This window comes from Syngnathus scovelli, chromosome 20, assembly GCF_024217435.2.
Source record: "Syngnathus scovelli strain Florida chromosome 20, RoL_Ssco_1.2, whole genome shotgun sequence".
In the NCBI taxonomy this organism is placed as follows: domain Eukaryota; kingdom Metazoa; phylum Chordata; class Actinopteri; order Syngnathiformes; family Syngnathidae; genus Syngnathus; species Syngnathus scovelli.
Window position 1 is genome coordinate 6,400,400 of NC_090866.1, and position 19,379 is coordinate 6,419,778.

The window sequence follows — 19,379 nt, forward strand, 5'->3', positions numbered from 1 at the left end:
GGTCAAAAGTCACAGGTGTCAAACTCCAGTCCTCGGGGCCGCATTCCAACAATTTTTCCGTCATCTGATGGCGCCGCGGATGGCTGCCACGGTGAGTCGCTCTCTGTTTCTTTGTCTTATTTTGTGTGTTTTCTGTGTCTTCTGCTGTCCATCCCGGATCACTTTTACTAGAGAAGCACTGTTAAACATCGGTCAGTCTTCTTCTGGTATTTTCTCTCCTGTTCTCTCTGATTCAGATTGTTTGTCGGAGATTTTAGCCGGAGCGGCGGTGCTATACAAGCTAGCGCGACGGCGGCGACGCGGAAAACGAGCGGGAGCCCTCGTAAAGCTGAGGCAAAGAGGGTTCCGTTCTGCCCTACCGTCAATTCATCTGGCGAATGTCCGCTCCCTGGCGAACAAGATGGACGAACTGCTGCTCCTCACTTCAAGGAACACGGACTTCAGCAGATCCGCCGCGCTGTGTTTTGTTGAGACGTGGCTTAGCGAACGAACCCCCCACCACGCCATGGAGTTAGCTGGGTTTCGGCTAACGCGTGCAGATCGCAGCGCGGAGCTCTCCGGAAAATCAAAGGGAGGTGGTCTCTGTTTCTACATTAATGAACGTTGGTGTACCGATGTCATGGTGTTGAAAGAGTTTTGCAGCCCTCTCCTAGAAACACTTTTCATAAACTGCCGGCCGTTCTATTCACCACGGGAGTTCTCCTCGATCGTCATGGCGGCTGTTTACATCCCACCACACGCACGTGCGAGTGAAGCCACGCAGATGCTGGCTGACCAGGTGACAGACATGGAGAAACTTCTACCAAATTCACTAATCATTGTTCTGGGTGATCTTAACAGGGCGAACCTCGCACACGAACTCCCCAGATACAGACAGCACATAACGTGTCCCACCAGAGGGGCACAGACACTGGACCACTGCTACACCGTAATTAAGGATGCATACCACTCTGTGGCTCGTGCAGCTTTAGGACTCTCGGACCACTGTCTAGTTCATCTGGTCCCTGCCTACAGACAGAAACTAAAAACTTCTAAGCCTGTGGTGAGGACTGTCAGGAAGTGGACAGTGGAGTCAAGGCAGGACCTCCAAGCCTGCTTTGACTGCACCGATTGGAGTGTTTTTGATGCTGCAAATTCAGACTTGCATGAACTCACTGACACTGTCACATCATACATCAGTTTTTGTGAGGATCTGTGTGTGCAGACTAAGACCTTCTGCACGTACAACAACGACAAACCTTGGTTTACACCGAACCTTAGGAGGCTGCGCAAAGTCAAGGAGGAGGCCTACAGGAGCGGCGACCGGGACCTGTTCAAGCAGACCAGAAACACACTGAACCGAGAGGTCAGGAAAGCCAGGAGGTGTTACGGGGAGAGCCTGGAGAGACACCTCTCTGCCAATCCTGATCCCTCAACAGTGTGGAAAGGCCTGCAGAGCATCACGGGCTTCAAGAAACGAACCCCCCGTCCTGTGGAGAGCCCAAGGCTCGCTGACCAGCTAAACAGGTTCTACTGCAGGTTTGATCGGTCCTCCCACACAACGGGACCTCCTGCAGCACAATCCACACAATCCACATACTCACCTCCCCCCACAACTGCTCTGTCCACACCTCCATCACCGTGGTCACCGACTCTCTCTCTTGCAGAGGCCGCGCCCGCACTCCAGATTCGCGAGGAGGAAGTGCGCCGGATGTTCCGGAGACAAAAGATCAGGAAGGCACCGGGCCCAGACGGCGTGTCACCTTCCTGCTTGAAAGTCTGCGCTGAGCAGCTGGCGCCCACCTTTGCACGGATCTTCAACCGTTCCCTGGAGCTGTGTGAGGTGCCCTCGTGCTTCAAGAGCTCCACCATCGTTCCAGTGGCCAAGAAGCCCGCCATCACAGGTATGAATGACTATAGACCTGTTGCACTGACATCTGTGGTCATGAAATCTTTCGAGAGGTTAGTACTGAACCACCTGAAGGATGTCACGGGCCCCCTGCTGGACCCCCACCAGTTTGCCTACCGGGCAAACAGGTCGGTAGATGATGCGGTCAACATGGGACTGCACTACATCCTGCAACACCTGGACACCCCAGGAAAGTACGCCAGGATCCTGTTTGTGGACTTCAGCTCGGCGTTCAACACCATCGCTCCTGACATCCTCCAACAGAAGCTCATCCAGCTTGCGGTGCCTGCCTCCACCTGTCAGTGGATCACCAGCTTCCTGACCAACAGGAGACAGCGTGTGAGGCTGGGGAGCATCACATCTGACACCCTGACCACCAACACTGGAGCCCCTCAGGGATGCGTCCTCTCCCCACTGCTCTTCTCCCTCTACACCAACGATTTCTCCGCAAGTGACTCTTCCGTGAAGCTCCTGAAGTATGCAGACGACACCACTCTCATCGGACTGATCCAGAACGGTGATGAGACTGCGTACAGACAGGAGGTGGAGCGGCTGGTCCACTGGTGCAGCCAAAACCACCTGGACCTGAACCCGCTCAAGACCGTGGAGATGACAGTGGACTTCAGGCGAGGCCCTTCACCACTTTCACCCCTCACTATCCGCAGTAATACTATTCTCTCCACAGACACCTTCAAGTTCCTGGGAACCACAATCTCTCGGGACCTGAAATGGACCGGCCACATAGACTCTGTCCGCAAGAAGGCCCAGCAGAGGCTGTACTTCCTGAGACAGCTCAAGAAGTTCAACCTGCCACGGGAGCTGCTGAAGACCTTCTACACTGCCATCATCCAGTCTGTCCTCTGCACCTCCATCACTGTCCGGTTTGGATCGGCCTCCAAACAAGACAAGCACAGACTGCAACGGACAATAAGGACTGCAGAAAAGATAATTGGAATCAACCTCCCATCTATCCAAGACTTGTACCTGTCCAGGACCAGGAAACGTGCAAGTAACATCTCAACAGACCCTTCGCACCCAGGTTGCAGCCTGTTTGAACTACTCCCCTCCGGACGCCGTTATAGAGCTCTGTACACAAAAACCAGCAGACACAGAGACAGCTTCTTCCCCCAGGCTGTCGCTCTGATGAACTCACACCACTCTTAGAGTCTCAGAGTCATTACTGTGCAATAACATCCCGCTTGCCACACCTTTTTTGTCTACACTGTTTGTACTATGTGTCCTCTCTGCATCCATTGCAGCCTGGTCATCCTAGAAGAGGGACCCTCCCATCTGTGGTCTCTTCTCAAGGTTTCTCATTTCCCCTAGCTGGAGTTTTGAGTTTTTCCTTGCCCTCTTGGGAGTTTAAGATCAGGGGGTGTTTGAGAATATCTTTCGTTCTTCACATGTCCTGAGTGTTGTTGTTAGTCACCTAAATGTTGAACAGAGGCTGTGATTTACCGAAGTCAAATTCCTTGTTTGGCACGCTCAAACATGGCGAATAAAAAACTCTTGGAAACTCTTGAAAACTCTTGAAGAGTCCTTCGTTAAGTGCACCTGAGTCAAAAGTTAGGCTCCTGCAGAACGTGAAAATGGACTGATCTTTTCACTCAGGTGTGTTTAACGAGGGTAACTTGGAACACATATTGGAACGCTGCCCCCCGAGGACTGGAGTTCGAAACCCCTAGTTTAACTGAAAGTGAAGGGTGCCACGCCCCCCCACACCCCCACTTTTTGATTGGCTGTTTGATCTGTGACGTCACGTAGATACTTCATTAGGCACACCATTTTCAGGTGTACCTAATTACAGGCCACTTCATTTTTTTTTTACAGAGAAACCTGGTATAGAGTGAAGTGTGACGCAGTGGCAATTCTATTGACAATGTACTGTACATGTGAGGCAGTCGAACAAAATCCCGGACCGTTTTTTTAAATTCCCCCCGGACATATTTATGGGGCTGAAAAGTACGACATGTCCGGGAAAAGAGGACGTCTGGTCACCCTAACGTAGAGTAAGACTTTTTTTACGTAGACAAAATTACCAAGTACAGTAAGGCTTTTTTTTTTTTTTTTTTTTTTTTTTTTTTTTTTTACTTAATAACCACGTACGGCTACAGTAACATATCGCTTCAAACACACTTAAGAATTTCGAAATTTTCCAATCCAGATGGCCGAGTGGTATAAGACATGGCTTGGTGATCGGTAGACTATATCTCACACGGCGATGTGTTCACTAGATATCTCATAAAAAAATTCCAAAAATTTCCATTACAAATGGCTGAGCGGAATAAGACTTGGCTTGGTGATCGGTAGACCAGGGTTCGATCCCAACGTTATGCTACATTTAAGAATTAAAATAAACCAAAGAGGATTCGAACTCGGTTCTCATGATTACAAGGCAAAAACTTTACCACCGAGCTACTGGGAATTTACGACGAAATAGGCGCTAGTCACTATTTGTTCTAGTCAAGACACTTTCATTCAAATACACTAAGAAACTCCGAAAATTTTCAGTCAAGATGGCTCAATGGTATAAGACATGGCCTGGAGATCAGGAGACCGTAGTTCGAGACCCACCCTGGGTTGGAATTGAACCCGAGTCTCCTGAACTCTAGGCAAAAGTTTTAACCACTTGACTACTTCGGATACATCGAAAAGAGCTGTTTTTGATTATTTATCCATCACTATGAACGTTACCTGTAACGTAACCTGATCTATATATATAAAAGTGAGCCAACGCAAGCGCCCACAAGTGATGGTCGAGTGGTTTACAACTCGACCACCGGAATCGAAGGACATGGGTTCGACTCTCCGGTGTGACTTTCCATCAGCGGACGGAGACTTCTATTTAATAGCTCTCGCTTGTTTTCTCTAAGCTTCTGTGAGAATTTTTTATTTTTTTCTTCCTAATGACGTCATCACCGGAAACCTATAAAAGTCGGGAAAAGCGTGCCAGAGTTTCTTGCTCTTCTCTTGCAGCGTCCTCGTCCATCTGCTGGTCTGCACGCATTTCTATGAGATCATCTCTAACTTTGACAGCGTATCTTACCAAGATTTTTAAAACTCAAGGTGAGTGATGACTTTTCAATGCATTTAACAACCAACTGCTTTTTCTCACTTTTAGCGTCAAGTTGCACGTTTGGCGTGCTGACAGCTTGCTAGCATGCTGCCTGAAATGTTTGCTCTAGCGTTGGCCATCAACGCCTTTGACGGCCTTAAATTGCACCAAAACGTACGTGCATTTAAGCGGATGAGCTCAATTCAAGAATTTGATTGCGGGTAAGTTATTTTTATTTTATTTTAACTGTGAAGCAGGCCGTGTATGTGCACATAATAATATCGACACTTTTAGCAGCATTTGGACAACAGCGCCGTTTAGCCGAAGGTAAGTAGACCAAACAACAATTCACATAAATTAATCAAATACATTTTAATGCTTGAGTGTTAATTGTGTTATTTCTGTCTACAGGTGCGACTCTTCAAATTGAGCTTAAAATAGCTAACTTCCAATGCATTTCAAAGTGTAATCGTAAGTTAACGCTTTCAATTGAGTAAATCTAATTGTCTCATTTCTGTCCACAGGCTTGCATCATCAACAGAAAGGCCAGTATGACTGCAAAATGGAAGAATTCCTCTTTATTTAAGACATCCATGATTAAAGTGACTAATCAAGATTTCCCTTTTTTTTTTTTTGTCCGCAGGCCTTCAAATGGACTTCCTGTCTTTTGAGGAATGGCTTCATGAGATGTTTGCAGGTCAACTCTCACTAAACGTCACATTGCTAAGCTAAACTAACTCGTAAGGTTGAAATTTAAAGAGCACAATGGTTTAAAAAAAAATTACCATGTCTTTCAGGCCAGCAAGCTGTGGTTGGAGAGAAGTCCGGTGCTGCGCTGCTCTCGTCATTGGTGACGCACACTTTGATACATGTGCAAATTTATTTCAATGGGTTATCAGTACCGCAATATGACTCATGAAACTTTTTCCACTCAGGACAGACAAGCGCCAGCTGTGACTCTGGATAAGGGAGGAGGGTAAGGAGACACCTTGCACTCAGGACACTCAAGGTACTTTACCTGGTCTTGCTGTTGGTGCATGTTTTTCCTACTCTTGTCCACCAGGTGGTGTTAAGTACCAGGTTCCTGCAGTATGGCTCGACTAGTCTTGAACGTGTTGCAAAGATGTCACTGGTGTTTGTTCCAAATGGTGCAGCAAATGTGGCATGATCAACTTCCTGTTCAACCTGCAGACAGGTGACACAAGCCACCAAATCTTGACATGTTTAAGTTTCAAGAAAACTTGCCTGCTTTTTCTTCACGCAGCACAGCTTCCAGTAGGAGTGCCATTGAGGGACTGCCGCCAAGACGTGCCACCTGCTGGAAAAACATCCAGAAGGTCCTCAAAGCTACCACCATTTTTAGTGTTGAGACGTGCAAATAAACTTACTGAATCACAACTAGACTGTGCCCTTGTTTGTGTTGTGTGCAGGTGTGTCCGTTCTGGAGAATCTTCAGGAGCTCAGCCTGCTGTTCATCCTTAAAGTGCACAAATGCCCAGCTGCTCCAGCAGGAGGTTCCAGTCTTCAGTTTGAAATAAAAATATCAACTCTATTAAAAATGTGTCTGTTCCTTCTCATTACAGGCAGATGTGGCAACTCCAGGTCCAGAAAGTGGAAAGCCAGCCACACTTTAGCTTTAGCCAAGAGTGCTTCTACTCCGCTTCTACTCTGACCCAAGTAGAAGCACCTATGGTTAAAACCAAACTGATAGCCTTTGCACTTTCTGGACCTGGATTTGCACCCTTTGATTACAGGTGGACTTGAGGTGAAACGCTACCTTCTTGCCAGAAGTGTCACGTTAACATCTTTGTGTTGAGTCTACTAAGCTGCTCGCTGGCTTAAGTAAAGAGCTCCTGCAGAAGTGCACAGTAAAACTTAACTATTCACAATTAGGATGAGAATGGCATCAGTATGTCTACTTGCATGTTCCTTGTCATGCAGATGGAGCCACTGCAGCGTGAGCAGGTGAAGCAAGATGCGCCCTCTGCTGGTAAGAAGGGAGGCACATGTCATTTCAGCTAATGTTCCAATTGTCTTAAAGTTGAATGACTTTTCTTGTGTCCAGTGTGGAGCATCATAACGTACCTGCTCCCAGCAGAAGCCAAGACGAGTGCAGAGCCGCATGTCAGCAACACTTTGGGTCTTGTTGCTTCATCATCCACAAGTTGCTGAAGCCAAAATCTGAGGAGGCCTGAGAACTGGGAGACATTTAGAAGGTATGTGCTTTAATGCTCTTAATTGCCCATTCCCCATGACAACTTCTTTACCAATCGTTTTGCTTTATTTTCTACAGTGAGTAAAGAACAAGATCAACGTCCTGGTGATGCAGTTCTAAACACTTGGTGCCAGAAATAACTCATCTTGCTCACTCGTAAGTTTCATGCCCAAACATTTTTTCTGTACAACTTGACTTAACTTTTGACCACTTTTTTTGTTTGTTTTGGGTCCAGACACCCAACTTGTCCATGCTAATCTCACTTGCTAACTTCAAAGCATCAGATTGTCATCCAACTTGCAACTAACCTTTATCACTGGTAGGGTTCATGCCCAAAATGTTTTTTTTCCTGCACAAGTTGAATTAACTTTGCATCCGTTTTTGGTTTTTTCCTCAGGTCCAGACACCGACTTGTCCACGGCCACTTAAACACTTAACGACGCAGCAACAAGCAGACTGTCATCCAACTTGCAACTTTTTCTTGTTGACTTTGTGATTGAATGTCTACTCTGCAAAAGAAATAAAGCATGATTACAAACAACACTTAAACTCTCAACTCTTTAGTCTTTTTACTTAATTAAAAACAAAACTTTACAAACATAAAAACTAAAAAAAAAAAACTTTTTATAAAAAAATTCCTAAAATTTTTTCCTGATTTTTTTTCCTGAATTTTTTTTTTTTTTTGGGAGCAGATTTTTTTCACCCCTGGATTTTTGTGAACAAAATTGGAAAGGGGCGGAGCAAGGCAGCACTATGATTCGCTGAGGCCTCCAAAAGTAGGTGGTGCAATGAGAATAAAATACTGTGATTGGTGGAAAAGTGGGCGTAGATATGCAAATGAGGAACACTGTGATTGGTGGATATGAAGTAGGCGTGGTCATATCAATATTACACCATTTGATTGGTCAAAAGTGCACATTGCTGCATTTTGATTGGTTGTTATTTTGTGGGCGTGGTTATGCAAATCAGGGCTGCATTGTGATTGGCCAGATTGAATTTTAGGCATGGTCAAGGGGCGGGCAAAGTGGCAGATAGTTTTTCAAAGGCTCTTTTTCAGTCTTGAGGTCAAAGTTGCCCTTCAGTCACTGCAATGGACAGGTCTTTGACTGTTCCCCTCCATCCCACATGACTCAAAGCTACAGTTTTGAGTCATTTTGAGACATGAGGATCAGTCAAAGACCTGTGTCCATTGCAGTGACTGAAGTTGAACTCTCACCTCAAAACTTCTAGCAGCCTTTGAACACTTCGCCACTGTAACGATCACCATGCATGAAGAGCTTCAAATAGGTTTAGGGCAGACTTGCTCATAAAACACATACAAGACTTGCAATTCAGTTGAACAATTTATTGGACAGAAAAGAAAATATTTGAGCAGTCAATATTTGAGTGGGATTAATTCAAGTTGCACACAAACATTGACGACTGTGTGGATGAAGGCGGCACACAAATTTCTGGACATGTCTTTCAATGACACCGACACAAGCCAAGTTAGTCAAAAATATAGATTTGAATTATTTTAACTAACTTGGCCCTCATCACTGACATTGACAAACATGTCCAGAAGTGTGTGACGATGTCTGTGAAGTGCCTGAAGCAAATGTTTGAAGTTCAGTTAGATGGGTCAATGCACTCAATGTGCACTCTTGTGGCGCAATGTGACATCACACATGAGCTCCTCAAGTGTGTAAACTGTGTACTCACATCATGTGTTGCCGTCCGTCCCTTCTACATGTCCCACAAGACATGTCAGCTGCACATTTGGGTCACAAACATTTGCGATCCTGTCAAGCGAACAGGAAAAAAAAAGGGATTAGTAACATACTTTTACACAAAAAGATTGATGTTGAAATTCGTATTTCACTTTTAATGTATGAAAATTAAAAATTAAACAAAGTGCTCCTCTCATATTCCTTTAGCTCGTGATTTTATTCATCTTGAACATATATTACTTTCTATTTATAAAATGCACAACTTTGATCAATTTAAACTTTTGGGGGTTCTTTTGAAATAAATTCATGAACACATGCTCATTTTTAAAACTTTCTTTAACATCGAAAATGACAAAACTATCAACTGACAGAAATCTTTTACTAATCTCAACTATGGAGGAGGTGTGCCCTCTGCTGGGGACATTTTGTACTGCACCATTCCACTTAAATTAAGGACGTCTTTCGACTACAACTTTCGACTACAGCTTTCGAACACAATCTACACAATCAGAACCAACGATCATCTCTGTATGTTGGTAGTGGAACCTCCACTCTTCCACTTTGGACATCGGTTTTTGCGTGGAAAATATACAAAATATTCCAATCAGACGCTTGGCGAGATTAACGATTTGATCGACAGTTGAGTGCCACTTGTGGGCGTGCTAGCTAACAAGCCACCTGTGTTGCTAGCGAGCGAGCTCCGAGTGACGTAACGAGTAACAACAACAAAAATCGAGGAGCTCGTGGCGTATTTATGCTCATATACACATCCACTTAAATATAAACGGCAAATAGAGAGCTTGAAAATTGTTACATTACTCACTCAAATCACGGCTGGTAGTCAGGAAGACCCGCTCAGTGAACCAAATTAGTACGGTAGCTGAGAAAGCTCAATTTAAATAATTGAATGCATTCCTATCGCAAGAATGCTGCTCAACTACCAAAATGTATCTGTGAATAATTTTTAGACAGTACATTAACAATAACGTTAAACGCATCAAACATGCAGTTAATCTGATGGAAAAAACAAGAAAAATCAATTATCAAATCAAATAATTTAATATATACTGTGTGTATGTAAATCATACATACAATGGTTACATACAATGGTTAACATCACCGCTGTGCAACTGTTACAAAATTGGTCCAAACAGAAAAACACAGACATTCCATACATGAGCATTCAAATACTGTTTAACATGCTAATATCACATTGAGATCCATTTGTTTCAGGTATGGTAAACAATAGAGGAATAATGTAGTTTTAACATATGTTGACACAGATGTAAATGTCAATGTATTTGATGCTTAGCACATTTAAAAAAGACATCACTTTGTTATCCTTTGTAAAAAAAAAAAAAGTTTGGCATACTTGATACAGCTGCTTTTGCTCATTTGAAAGAAAAAAAAACACGTTCGCATATTTGGCCAATCTAATCTTGTCCACGTCATTTAGACATTACAATATTCTTGTGCAACATATGTGGAAGATATTTTGAAATCTGATTAATCAATTGAAAAAAAGCAACAGAATAATCCCCAAAATTGAAAATTGTGTGTGTGAATGTTGCATTTTCTGGTAATGTGAGTGTACCATCGGTAAATGAGATGGAAAAGGTATGACAAAAAAATTACAGTCAAACACTGAGTTTACACTGACCTAATAAGAGGTAAAAAGACGGCAAGTCTCGATGCCAATTAATACCTCCATGGCTTAGGGAACATGATAGGGGAGCGATATGAGTATACTTGGGTTAAACAACCACAGTGTGGCACTTCCAAGCTTTCATCTTGTTCCACATATCCATGGTTAACTGTGGTCAAACAACTGCTCAACTAACCACGAGTAAGAAATTCTCCCTGGACAAGTCCAACTGTGTTGTCTCTTGCAACCATTTGTGTTTCTCCATGATTGCTGGTCTTTTCATAGGTTCATACACAGAGCCTTCATCTGAACTGCTGTCTGGGAAATAGCCACTGGGACATTTTTTACGGGTCACAATGGTGAAGGGCTTGGACAGGATTTCCTTGGTGTTTCGATTTTTCACTGAGGTCAAAGAAAGCTGAAAGAAGTTTAGTGCTGTCAATCAAATGTTTGTTTTCCAGTCTGTTATGTAATTATATTTATTTTTGCTTACCTTTGACTTAAATGAAACGCTGGTGGTGAAATCTGTCAAGAAGCAATATTGAGATAATCAAAAACAGAAATTGGTATTTTAGTTCAACCTCTTGAATTGAGCAAATGAGACAGCTTAGTGTTCACGTTGACATCTGCAACAATGGTGAGTGCTTTTAATTTGGCATACCAAAAAGACTAATGGAAAGCGCAAATGAAAGACAGTGTAACATCAAATATAAACAAACAAAAGGAAGGTCTAGTCCTACCCAAGAAGCTGATCCATTGTTTCAGCTAGGGGGGAAAAAAGCAATAAATATTTGGAAGGACAGTACAGTATAATTTCCTATAGATCAATAATGTTGCAGCTATCTTGGGACAATTTGGTCATTCACTCACATCCACAACTCCATCCATCTGGACCAGCACATTAATCATTGAAAAAAATGACAATTTGTCCAAACTTTCAAACCTGTCTGAACCTAATGCTCTCTAACAGACAGACTGTAACGGGGGAAAAAAAAAAAAAAAACTCCCACAAAAGCCAAAACTTAACCACTGATCCAAAATAAATCATCTGTATAAACATTTGCAATAATATGCAATCAATGAAAATGTTGGAAAATTTCTGATGACTAAAAAAATATTCTTAACCTCACCTGATGTTTCTCCTGGCATACCTGGCCTGCCAATGTTGCACAACAGGTGGTCAATGTTCGGCATGGGCTGCATCTCCTCATCTGGAGCTTTCTCATGCTTATCAAGCTCACCACCAGAGAAAAACCAGTCACACTAGACAAAAACCAGGATAACATCACTGCAATGTAGTTCAACTTAATTTGACCTCTGAAGTTCTTACATGTACGATTAGCGTCTCGACTATTTTGTAGCGGTCAGGCATGTGGGTGACCATATCTGTCATGTTGTCCTCTGATGTCCTGACCAGTGTGGGACCAAAGACAAGAGCCAGGTTTCTTGGCTCCATCTGGAAATAATATATCAAATAGTATCTATCCTCAATGTTTCAAAATTGTATAGTAAATACTTATTCAAATGACATCACATTAAATATGGCACTACCTTATTCTTTTCAGAGTTATCTGCCACCCTTTTTAGGTGACACACCAAGAACTTGAGGGTGTGGTAATAGTGATCTGGTAGATCATGAATCTGGAAAGAAAAAAAAAAAAGTTAGATAATAATAGGAATTTACACTGGCAAACCTTTATATTTTTTTTTTAACTAAATACCAGTTTCTTCATTATCTTCAGGCGCTCCCTTGTGTCTTCAATCCGGTTGGCATCAATGAAGTAATTGTATTTGTCTGCAAAAAAAAATATTTATGGATTTATTTATTTATTGAGAATATGTTGAAAGATGGTCAATTTGAGAATTACACACCGTCAGTAAACAATGGCTCAGGAAGTTTTCGGAAGAATGCCTTCAATAGGCTGCTGATTACGTTCAAATCCTGCCATCTCTGTGGAAACGGAGGAGGGAGACATTTTACTTAACAGCTGCCAACTTAAATACGATAAAAAATATTGCAATGATAACATTTCTGAAAATATGTGCCACACCTCCTCAGTAGTGTTAATATCAAAACCCTTATTGAGATGTTCTTGCAGGTTGGACACCATGGCGTTGTTTCCTGGTACTCGGTAGATTCCGGTGTACTCTAAACCTGTTGCTTCGACCACACTACAACACATCGCCACAATCTGGGGAACAAACTGGAGAGACAGGTGAAATGATAAGAATGACTATTTATGTAATTATCAAAACAGAAGACTAGGCTTACTTTGTGGTCTATCGCAGGTTGACAGTTCTCAAGGCGCACACCAAAAACCTTTGGCTTGTCTGTCTTCTTCGACTTTTTCATGATATTGATGCCCCATGGTGTCTTATCAACTGAGTCCAGAAGACATAAGTTTTCATTTATAGTCCAAAGTGGTGTCAATTTTTGTTTAATTCAAAATGCCCATGGATGGATAGACGGACAGACGGATTACATAAAAGAGCAAAGCCATGATTGTACCCACCAGTTTTGGATGATTGATTCACTGATGTGTAGTCATTCTTCGCCAAGAGGAAGGGAGGCATCATACGGTGAGTTTTAAGGGAAGAGTCTGCCTTGTTACTTGTAAAACTGTAAATGACACAATTTTTTTTTTAAATGTGGTAGTAATTGTTAAAAAGGGAACACTATACTGTTAAAATTTTGTTTCAACATGAGTCAAATGTCTTCGTCAACGATTATATGAGCCCTTGTAACTGTGGTCTCAAACACGTGGCCCGGATGCCATTTGGGATGATATTTTGCAGGCCCCTACCTAATATCAATTTAATGTTAGTGCGCCCCCTACGGCTCTTTGCAATGTCACCGCCACCATTTTGTGTGTTCTGACCTCTGTCTTTTGTAGTCATTCAGCTTCTTGTTGATAAGAGCCTGTCTTGAAAAACCAATCTCCTAAAATAAATATAAAGAAACCAATTTAATAATCAAACAGGTCAGCTTTGAGTTAGATAATTAATATTTGCTTACCTCATTGTCAATCTTGCTGTACTCTCTAATAACCTTAATCCATGCTAACATGTCGTCCCTGTTTTCAGCTTGGAGCAGATATTCGCAGAAGTCCTGTGTCATCAGTCTTAAAGTATGCTTGCGCTTTGTTTGGCTATAAGCAATGTCGATTAGGCAGCCACGAATGTTGATTGGTGGATGCTCATCCAGACCTGAACCAGGTCCTGACCCTTTAAGAATAGCCTCCCTTTTGTCTTTGTAGAGGAAAAGCGTATGGGAACGAAGCACGCAAAATAGGCGTTTCCAAGTCCGCATACTGCTACCAACTTTCTACAGGTAGAGACAAAATAAAATCTGCATTTAATCTTGAATACCTGAAGATAAATAAAATGGAAGGTCTGGTCCCTTACCTTCACCTTGTCTGTGAGAATCTGCTTGTAGTGTAGCCAACCCTCTTTGCAGATGTCACTGAAAGTAATGGTTCCCAGTTCAGAGGTCGAGTGGCGTTTGGACTGTGCCTCCTCCTGTGCTTTCAGACTCTCAAGAGACTAACACAAAATACATTGTGTCTCAAAAGACTTGCAGAGAAAATGAAAATGAAAACTACAGCAACAAAAAAACTCACCCCATCAATGAAAAAACTCTTGACTCTTTTGGGTAATTTCCTGTAAGACATACATAACAAAAAAAATGTGTGTTTAATTTTCCTACATATCAATTTGACCCATTTTAGAGACAATACAAAATATTATTAGTGTTGTGTCCATGCTTACGCGAAAACATGACCCTCTTCTTTGAAGTTATTAAGACCCTCATCACAAGACTTTGATCGCTCGGTAGAAATGGCCAGCAGATAAGAAGAGCGACGTCCTTTGATACTGCCTAATAATACACCATAAAAATAAAAGTAAGATGGGTAAAATGAGATATAACAGATACAACGATTAACGCAATGTATTACGGTAAAATACAAAGTTTAAAAATAGATTTGTACTGACATTCCAGTTTTTCCCGTTAAAGATAGTCGCATTCCTATCCCTAACTTTAAGAAACCATAAAAAAATGAATGAATAAATGAAAAAATCAATAGATAAATAAATAAAAATAAAATAAATAGACTTGTACTGACATTCCACAGTTTTTCCCGTTAAACATCGCATTCCTATCCCTAACTTTACGAAACCATAAATAAATGAATGAATAAATTAAAAAATATATAATAAAAATAAAATAAAATAAATAAATAAATAAATGAGGAAAGTTAGCACTCACCTATGAAGGGAATAGAAGACAGGGAGTTGTATGCCTGCTGCATCAAGCTGCCATTTGTGCTGCGACTGCAACCAGGACCAATAGAGACAGGCGAGGGGCTTTCACTCAGTGACTCTGGTGACTGGGGACTTGAAGTATGAGCAAGTGGTCTGTGACACAAAGGCTGTTTTGGAGAGATCTGGGAAATGATATCTCTATTACATCCCATTGGAGTTGGGTCATTTGATGCAGGTGGGGTGGTAGTCCATTGTGATTGTGTCGCCATTTCTGGCTCACTGATTCTGCTGTCTGCACTGCAGCGAAGGTGCGGGCCACAGTTACCTGGCTTTTGTAAAGTCTGTGCATGTTGGAAGGGATGGGGAGTTTCGTGAGACATTGATGTGCTTTTGATGTGATTTTTGTAACCCACCAACTCATCTGCCAGTCGCCTTGTTTGTGGTTCAGCTTCCTGCTGACCTGATTGCTTACCACAAGGGGGCACTGTAGAAGACACTGTACTTTTGATTTGGTGCTCATTTCCTCCTGTGGTTTTCTGTTCCCTTTGTTGGCTAAATTTTGAAGGACTGTCTGAGCAGAGTGGAATCATTTCAGAGGCTTTTTCTAGTGTTTCAAAAAAACGGCCATAGTTATACTCATACTTTGCATATGCTGCCAGCAAATTCTCTGACATGCTTACCGGTCTTGAAATACCACTCAATTCCCCATGCAAGTAAGAATCATGAAAAGCTGCAGAAGTTTGATGATGATGCAAAATGTTAGGCTCTAAAGAGACATTGTCAGGATATGGAGGTCCAGAGTACAACATACTGCTATGGCAAGAGGATGAACGCTTCGCAACCTCAGCTTGGCAGAAGTACCAGTCCGACGTTTGGTGGCAAAGGGAATCAGGACGAGCGTGACCAAAGGCTGGCAGGCTGCTTTTGCGGGTTGGTGTTGCCGAGGCGATGGCAGCATTGTGGTTGGCAAAGTGAAAATCAAGTGCACTTATTGCTGAGGAGGAGCGGCCACGATGCCTCACTGTCGTGACGAATTTATTGCTGACGTCCTCAGGCATTCTTATCCAGTTGTTTGTTGAAGCAATACCATGGTGGTTGTCCATTGCTGATGTCATTGGGCTGGGTCTGCACTGAGAGTTGTCCAGGTCACTATTAAGTTTGTGGCTTAGCTGTGAAGTAATGGGATTGGTGGAAGAACAATAACGAAGGGGGGGCTCTGGGAGAATATTGTCCTTGATTGTAAATGTGTCATTGTTTCTCATGCAGGACTCCTGGGAGTACACCTAAGGACAGAGGGAAGGTAATGTTATCGAGGACAGATACACACACACACACACACGGACGTTGACACAGGATGACACGTTAGTCATCTAACAGCAATGCAAGAGCAGTGGAAAGGAAGGACAAAAAACAAAACGAATACGCACGCTGATCAACTGCAGGACTTCTTTATCTTTTGGCATAACAGAAAGTTCCAAATTGTTTTCACTGCAACAATGCAGAAAGAGAATTAATATCACTTCAAGGCATGATGGAAAAAAAAAGCCACATTTTTGTCCCATAACGTCCCACTTACCTGTTTTGAATGAGTCGAATCACCTGAGAGTACGTTTTTCCAAGAATGTTCTCCCCGTTCACTTTGACTAGCCTGTCGCCTGAGATGGTATGTGTACACACACACACACACACACACACACACACACACACACACACACACACACACACACACACACACACACGCACACACACATTTAACTTTTTTTAATACTATCTTTCATATAGGGAGGGTCTCTAAAGTCTATGCCCACTCATCAAGCGTGTAGTCAAACTATGTAAAATATTTTTTCATTAAATATTTCTGCCCGATTCTGAAAATGTTTCTGTGAGCACGCGCTTCTGAATTTTACAAATTACCGTATTTTCCGCACTCTAAGGCGCACCTAAAAACCTCCAATTTTCTCAATAACCGACAGTGCGCCTTATAATCCGGTGCGCCTTAAATATGGACCAATATGGATTCATTTAGTAACTGGAGTCAATTACCAGTGCACAGTCCAGCTTGATGAGCAGGGCTATTTTCTTTAACGCTCTTCACAAAAATGGTGTCCATAGCCTCCAAATGACACTGCTGACGACCTGTGACAAACACACATGAACATCCATTTATAATGCATCAACAATCAGTGAGCCTGAAGTAAATAAAACAAGTATTAGTTTGATGAACAGTTTAGTCTTTCTGTCATTAAAATGTCACTCACTAGACATTTCTATGATACAAAAAGGATGTTAAAAAGGATATTCATGTTAAAAAAAAAATGGCACTCACATTTTTTAATTGCATTTCCATTCTCTTCATCCTTTGGAAAGAACAGAGTAGGTTAGAGGAATTTGGATCATGACAGATTGTGGTTGATTTTTGAGGTTCTCTATATTAAAAGTGGAATTTGTCATCTTTACCTTGGAGTTGTGCAGGTGGGACCCTGGTGGGTAAACGATGAAGTGTCGCAGAGTGAAACCAAATCCATGCAAGTTCTTATGGAGGTTTATGGTCTGAAGGCCACGCGATGACATCATGGCCGCCATGTTACCAGATGATAGTGGTTGGCGACTATTCTCATTGGATGACACCATGTTGTCTTTCAGTCCTTTAGCCTATCAAGAGGAAATAAATTGCTTATTAGTCATTTTGTGATAATCGAACGTTAAGTCACTGTTACGTTAAAAATTCATCGTCAAATGAAAGTTCCAGGAGCAATAGTAAGACAGTGATAGTATTTCAGTCATACATGTTCGAAAGGAGTAGGAAGAAGTGTAACTTTTTATGTTGTACAATACTAGCCAACTTGCATCGGCTCCCGGCCCACTTGAGATGCGATTTCACGGTTCTGTGACTTACCTATAAAACATTACACAGCCTAAAAGAATCAGTCAATCAATCAATCAATCAATCAATCAATCAATCAATCAATCAATCAATCAATCAATCAATCAATCAATCAATCAATCAATCAATCAATTAATCAATCAATCAATCAATCAATCATTTTTTTATTTGCCAAGTCCGCGTACTTCAATATTTTTTAAAGCTCAATGGTAACAAAAATTGCTAGCAATATCTGTATTTTTTTTTAAAAGTGACAACAATTGTAACTTTAGTATTGACACATGAAGTTGATGCACAATTTGTCTTCGGGGGCCACATAAAATGATGTGGTGGGCCGTATCTGGCCCCCGGGCCTTGAGTTTGACACCTATGTTTTAAAGGGATGCATAGCCACACAGGCAGAGACAAGGTATCTTACTTCTGGATTACAAAAATAGCCACCCAAAAACCTCGAGATCGCTAAAGGTCACAAATTTGTCTATAGTTAAATGTAGAAACCTGAAAAAAGCTTAATATAGAAATATTATAAGCAAGAAAAACAACATAACCAATAAAACCAATTAATACCTTACATTATCCAACTGAAAAAAAATTGCTAAGAGTTTTCAAAAGGTTTCAATAAACCCACCTTACCCAAGATCTGTGTTGTATTATCCTCATGGATCCCGGTTTTCTTAGTGATGTGATCGAGGTTAGCTGTGGTGAAATAATTCTTAATACTGCCAACCAGATACAACGAGGTTCTGCGTCGCTACAGTCCACCCCCACTGAACACTGGAAACACCATGTATGTCCTGAGGGAGCTGGTGCGGCACCTGAAATCCTATGCATAGCACCTCCATGCGGACTAAAAGCGCATTCTAGGTTGAATAAAAGAAAAAATGCGTTCTCTTCATTCACTATTGAATTATTATTTTTAAGCACACCTTCAGTTGTCCGTTGTTAGATTTTTGATAAAGTTCTTTGGTCGGCTGAATTGACAGATCAGCTCGATCTGAAGGAAAGGATTGAAGCTGAGCTAAAGGGAAAAAAAAATAAATAGAACTGCTTCAACATCCAGAGCATCCTACTCCACTTAATCAAGCTCTCTCTCTCTCTCTCTCTCTCTCTCCCTCTTGTCACATTCTTTCACATTCCTTGCATCCTTCGGCGATGTAGCCCAGCCTACTCATAGAGAACACGAGAAAAAGAGCGAGAGAGGTTATCTCTCCCTTTCTATTTCAAGTTACTGACATCCCAGTTCTTTTTTCGGCTCCTTTGAGTTTGTTGATTCACATGACTTCCACTGGGATTTTTTTTTATCACTATTCATGTATTTCTCCTTAACACAGATTGCAAAACTTTCCCCATCCTATGTCACTTGCCGTTGATGCACTGACTATCCGGAACATTTCATACATTTTTATCACGATGCAGACTCGTAATCATGAGAGAGTCAAGTTAAAGCAAAATTAACATCATGTGATGTGTGACTCACTTATGCCCCACATTCCTTTTGACCTAGAGGCGCTGTGCATATAAAAAAAATAATAATAAGCATTGAAAATGAATGAACACTCAGACCAGCAGTAGTTATTATGTAACTATGTAGTTGTTTTATGTTTTACACTGCTGCTTGTGTAATCTTCCATGCATGTGGCAGCAATAGAAAGCAGGTCATATAAAGGATTAACATTTTAAAAACAGCCTTTTGTCTACATCACTGTTATCAAATGCAAGG

At 41.9% G+C, this 19,379-nt stretch overlaps 1 protein-coding gene and 2 long non-coding RNA genes across 4 annotated transcripts; all 3 read right to left on the bottom strand.

Moving 5' to 3' along the window:
• Positions 1-5,589: 5,589 nt before the first annotated feature.
• Positions 5,590-6,082, bottom strand: LOC125989762 (uncharacterized). The gene is made up of 2 exons (XR_007488715.2): positions 5,962-6,082; positions 5,590-5,902 (listed from the first exon to the last, which is right to left on the bottom strand). It is a non-coding gene; the product is annotated as an uncharacterized lncRNA (long non-coding RNA).
• A 661-nt stretch (positions 6,083-6,743) lies between these two features.
• Positions 6,744-9,821, bottom strand: LOC137839752 (uncharacterized). 2 transcript variants are annotated; one of them, XR_011085923.1, is made up of 5 exons: positions 9,691-9,821; positions 8,860-8,939; positions 7,467-7,667; positions 7,029-7,141; positions 6,744-6,930 (listed from the first exon to the last, which is right to left on the bottom strand). It is a non-coding gene; the product is annotated as an uncharacterized lncRNA (long non-coding RNA). The 2 variants fall into 2 exon arrangements; XR_011085922.1 differs by having other exon boundaries at positions 6,748-6,927; positions 9,691-9,818.
• Positions 9,822-9,907: 86 nt separating this feature from the next.
• Positions 9,908-19,361, bottom strand: LOC125989760 (rho GTPase-activating protein 23). Its single transcript, XM_049756049.2, has 22 exons — positions 18,293-19,361; positions 17,233-17,427; positions 17,102-17,132; positions 16,819-16,911; positions 16,352-16,430; positions 16,203-16,263; positions 14,780-16,058; positions 14,281-14,389; positions 14,133-14,172; positions 13,918-14,055; positions 13,529-13,837; positions 13,392-13,453; positions 13,026-13,132; positions 12,785-12,894; positions 12,564-12,716; positions 12,385-12,463; positions 12,234-12,307; positions 12,064-12,153; positions 11,843-11,968; positions 11,643-11,775; positions 11,006-11,037; positions 9,908-10,930 (listed from the first exon to the last, which is right to left on the bottom strand). The coding sequence occupies exons 1-22, from the start codon at positions 18,488-18,490 to the stop codon at positions 10,700-10,702; spliced, it is 3,729 nt and encodes a 1,242-aa protein (XP_049612006.1). The 5' UTR covers positions 18,491-19,361; the 3' UTR covers positions 9,908-10,699.
• Positions 19,362-19,379: the final 18 nt, after the last annotated feature.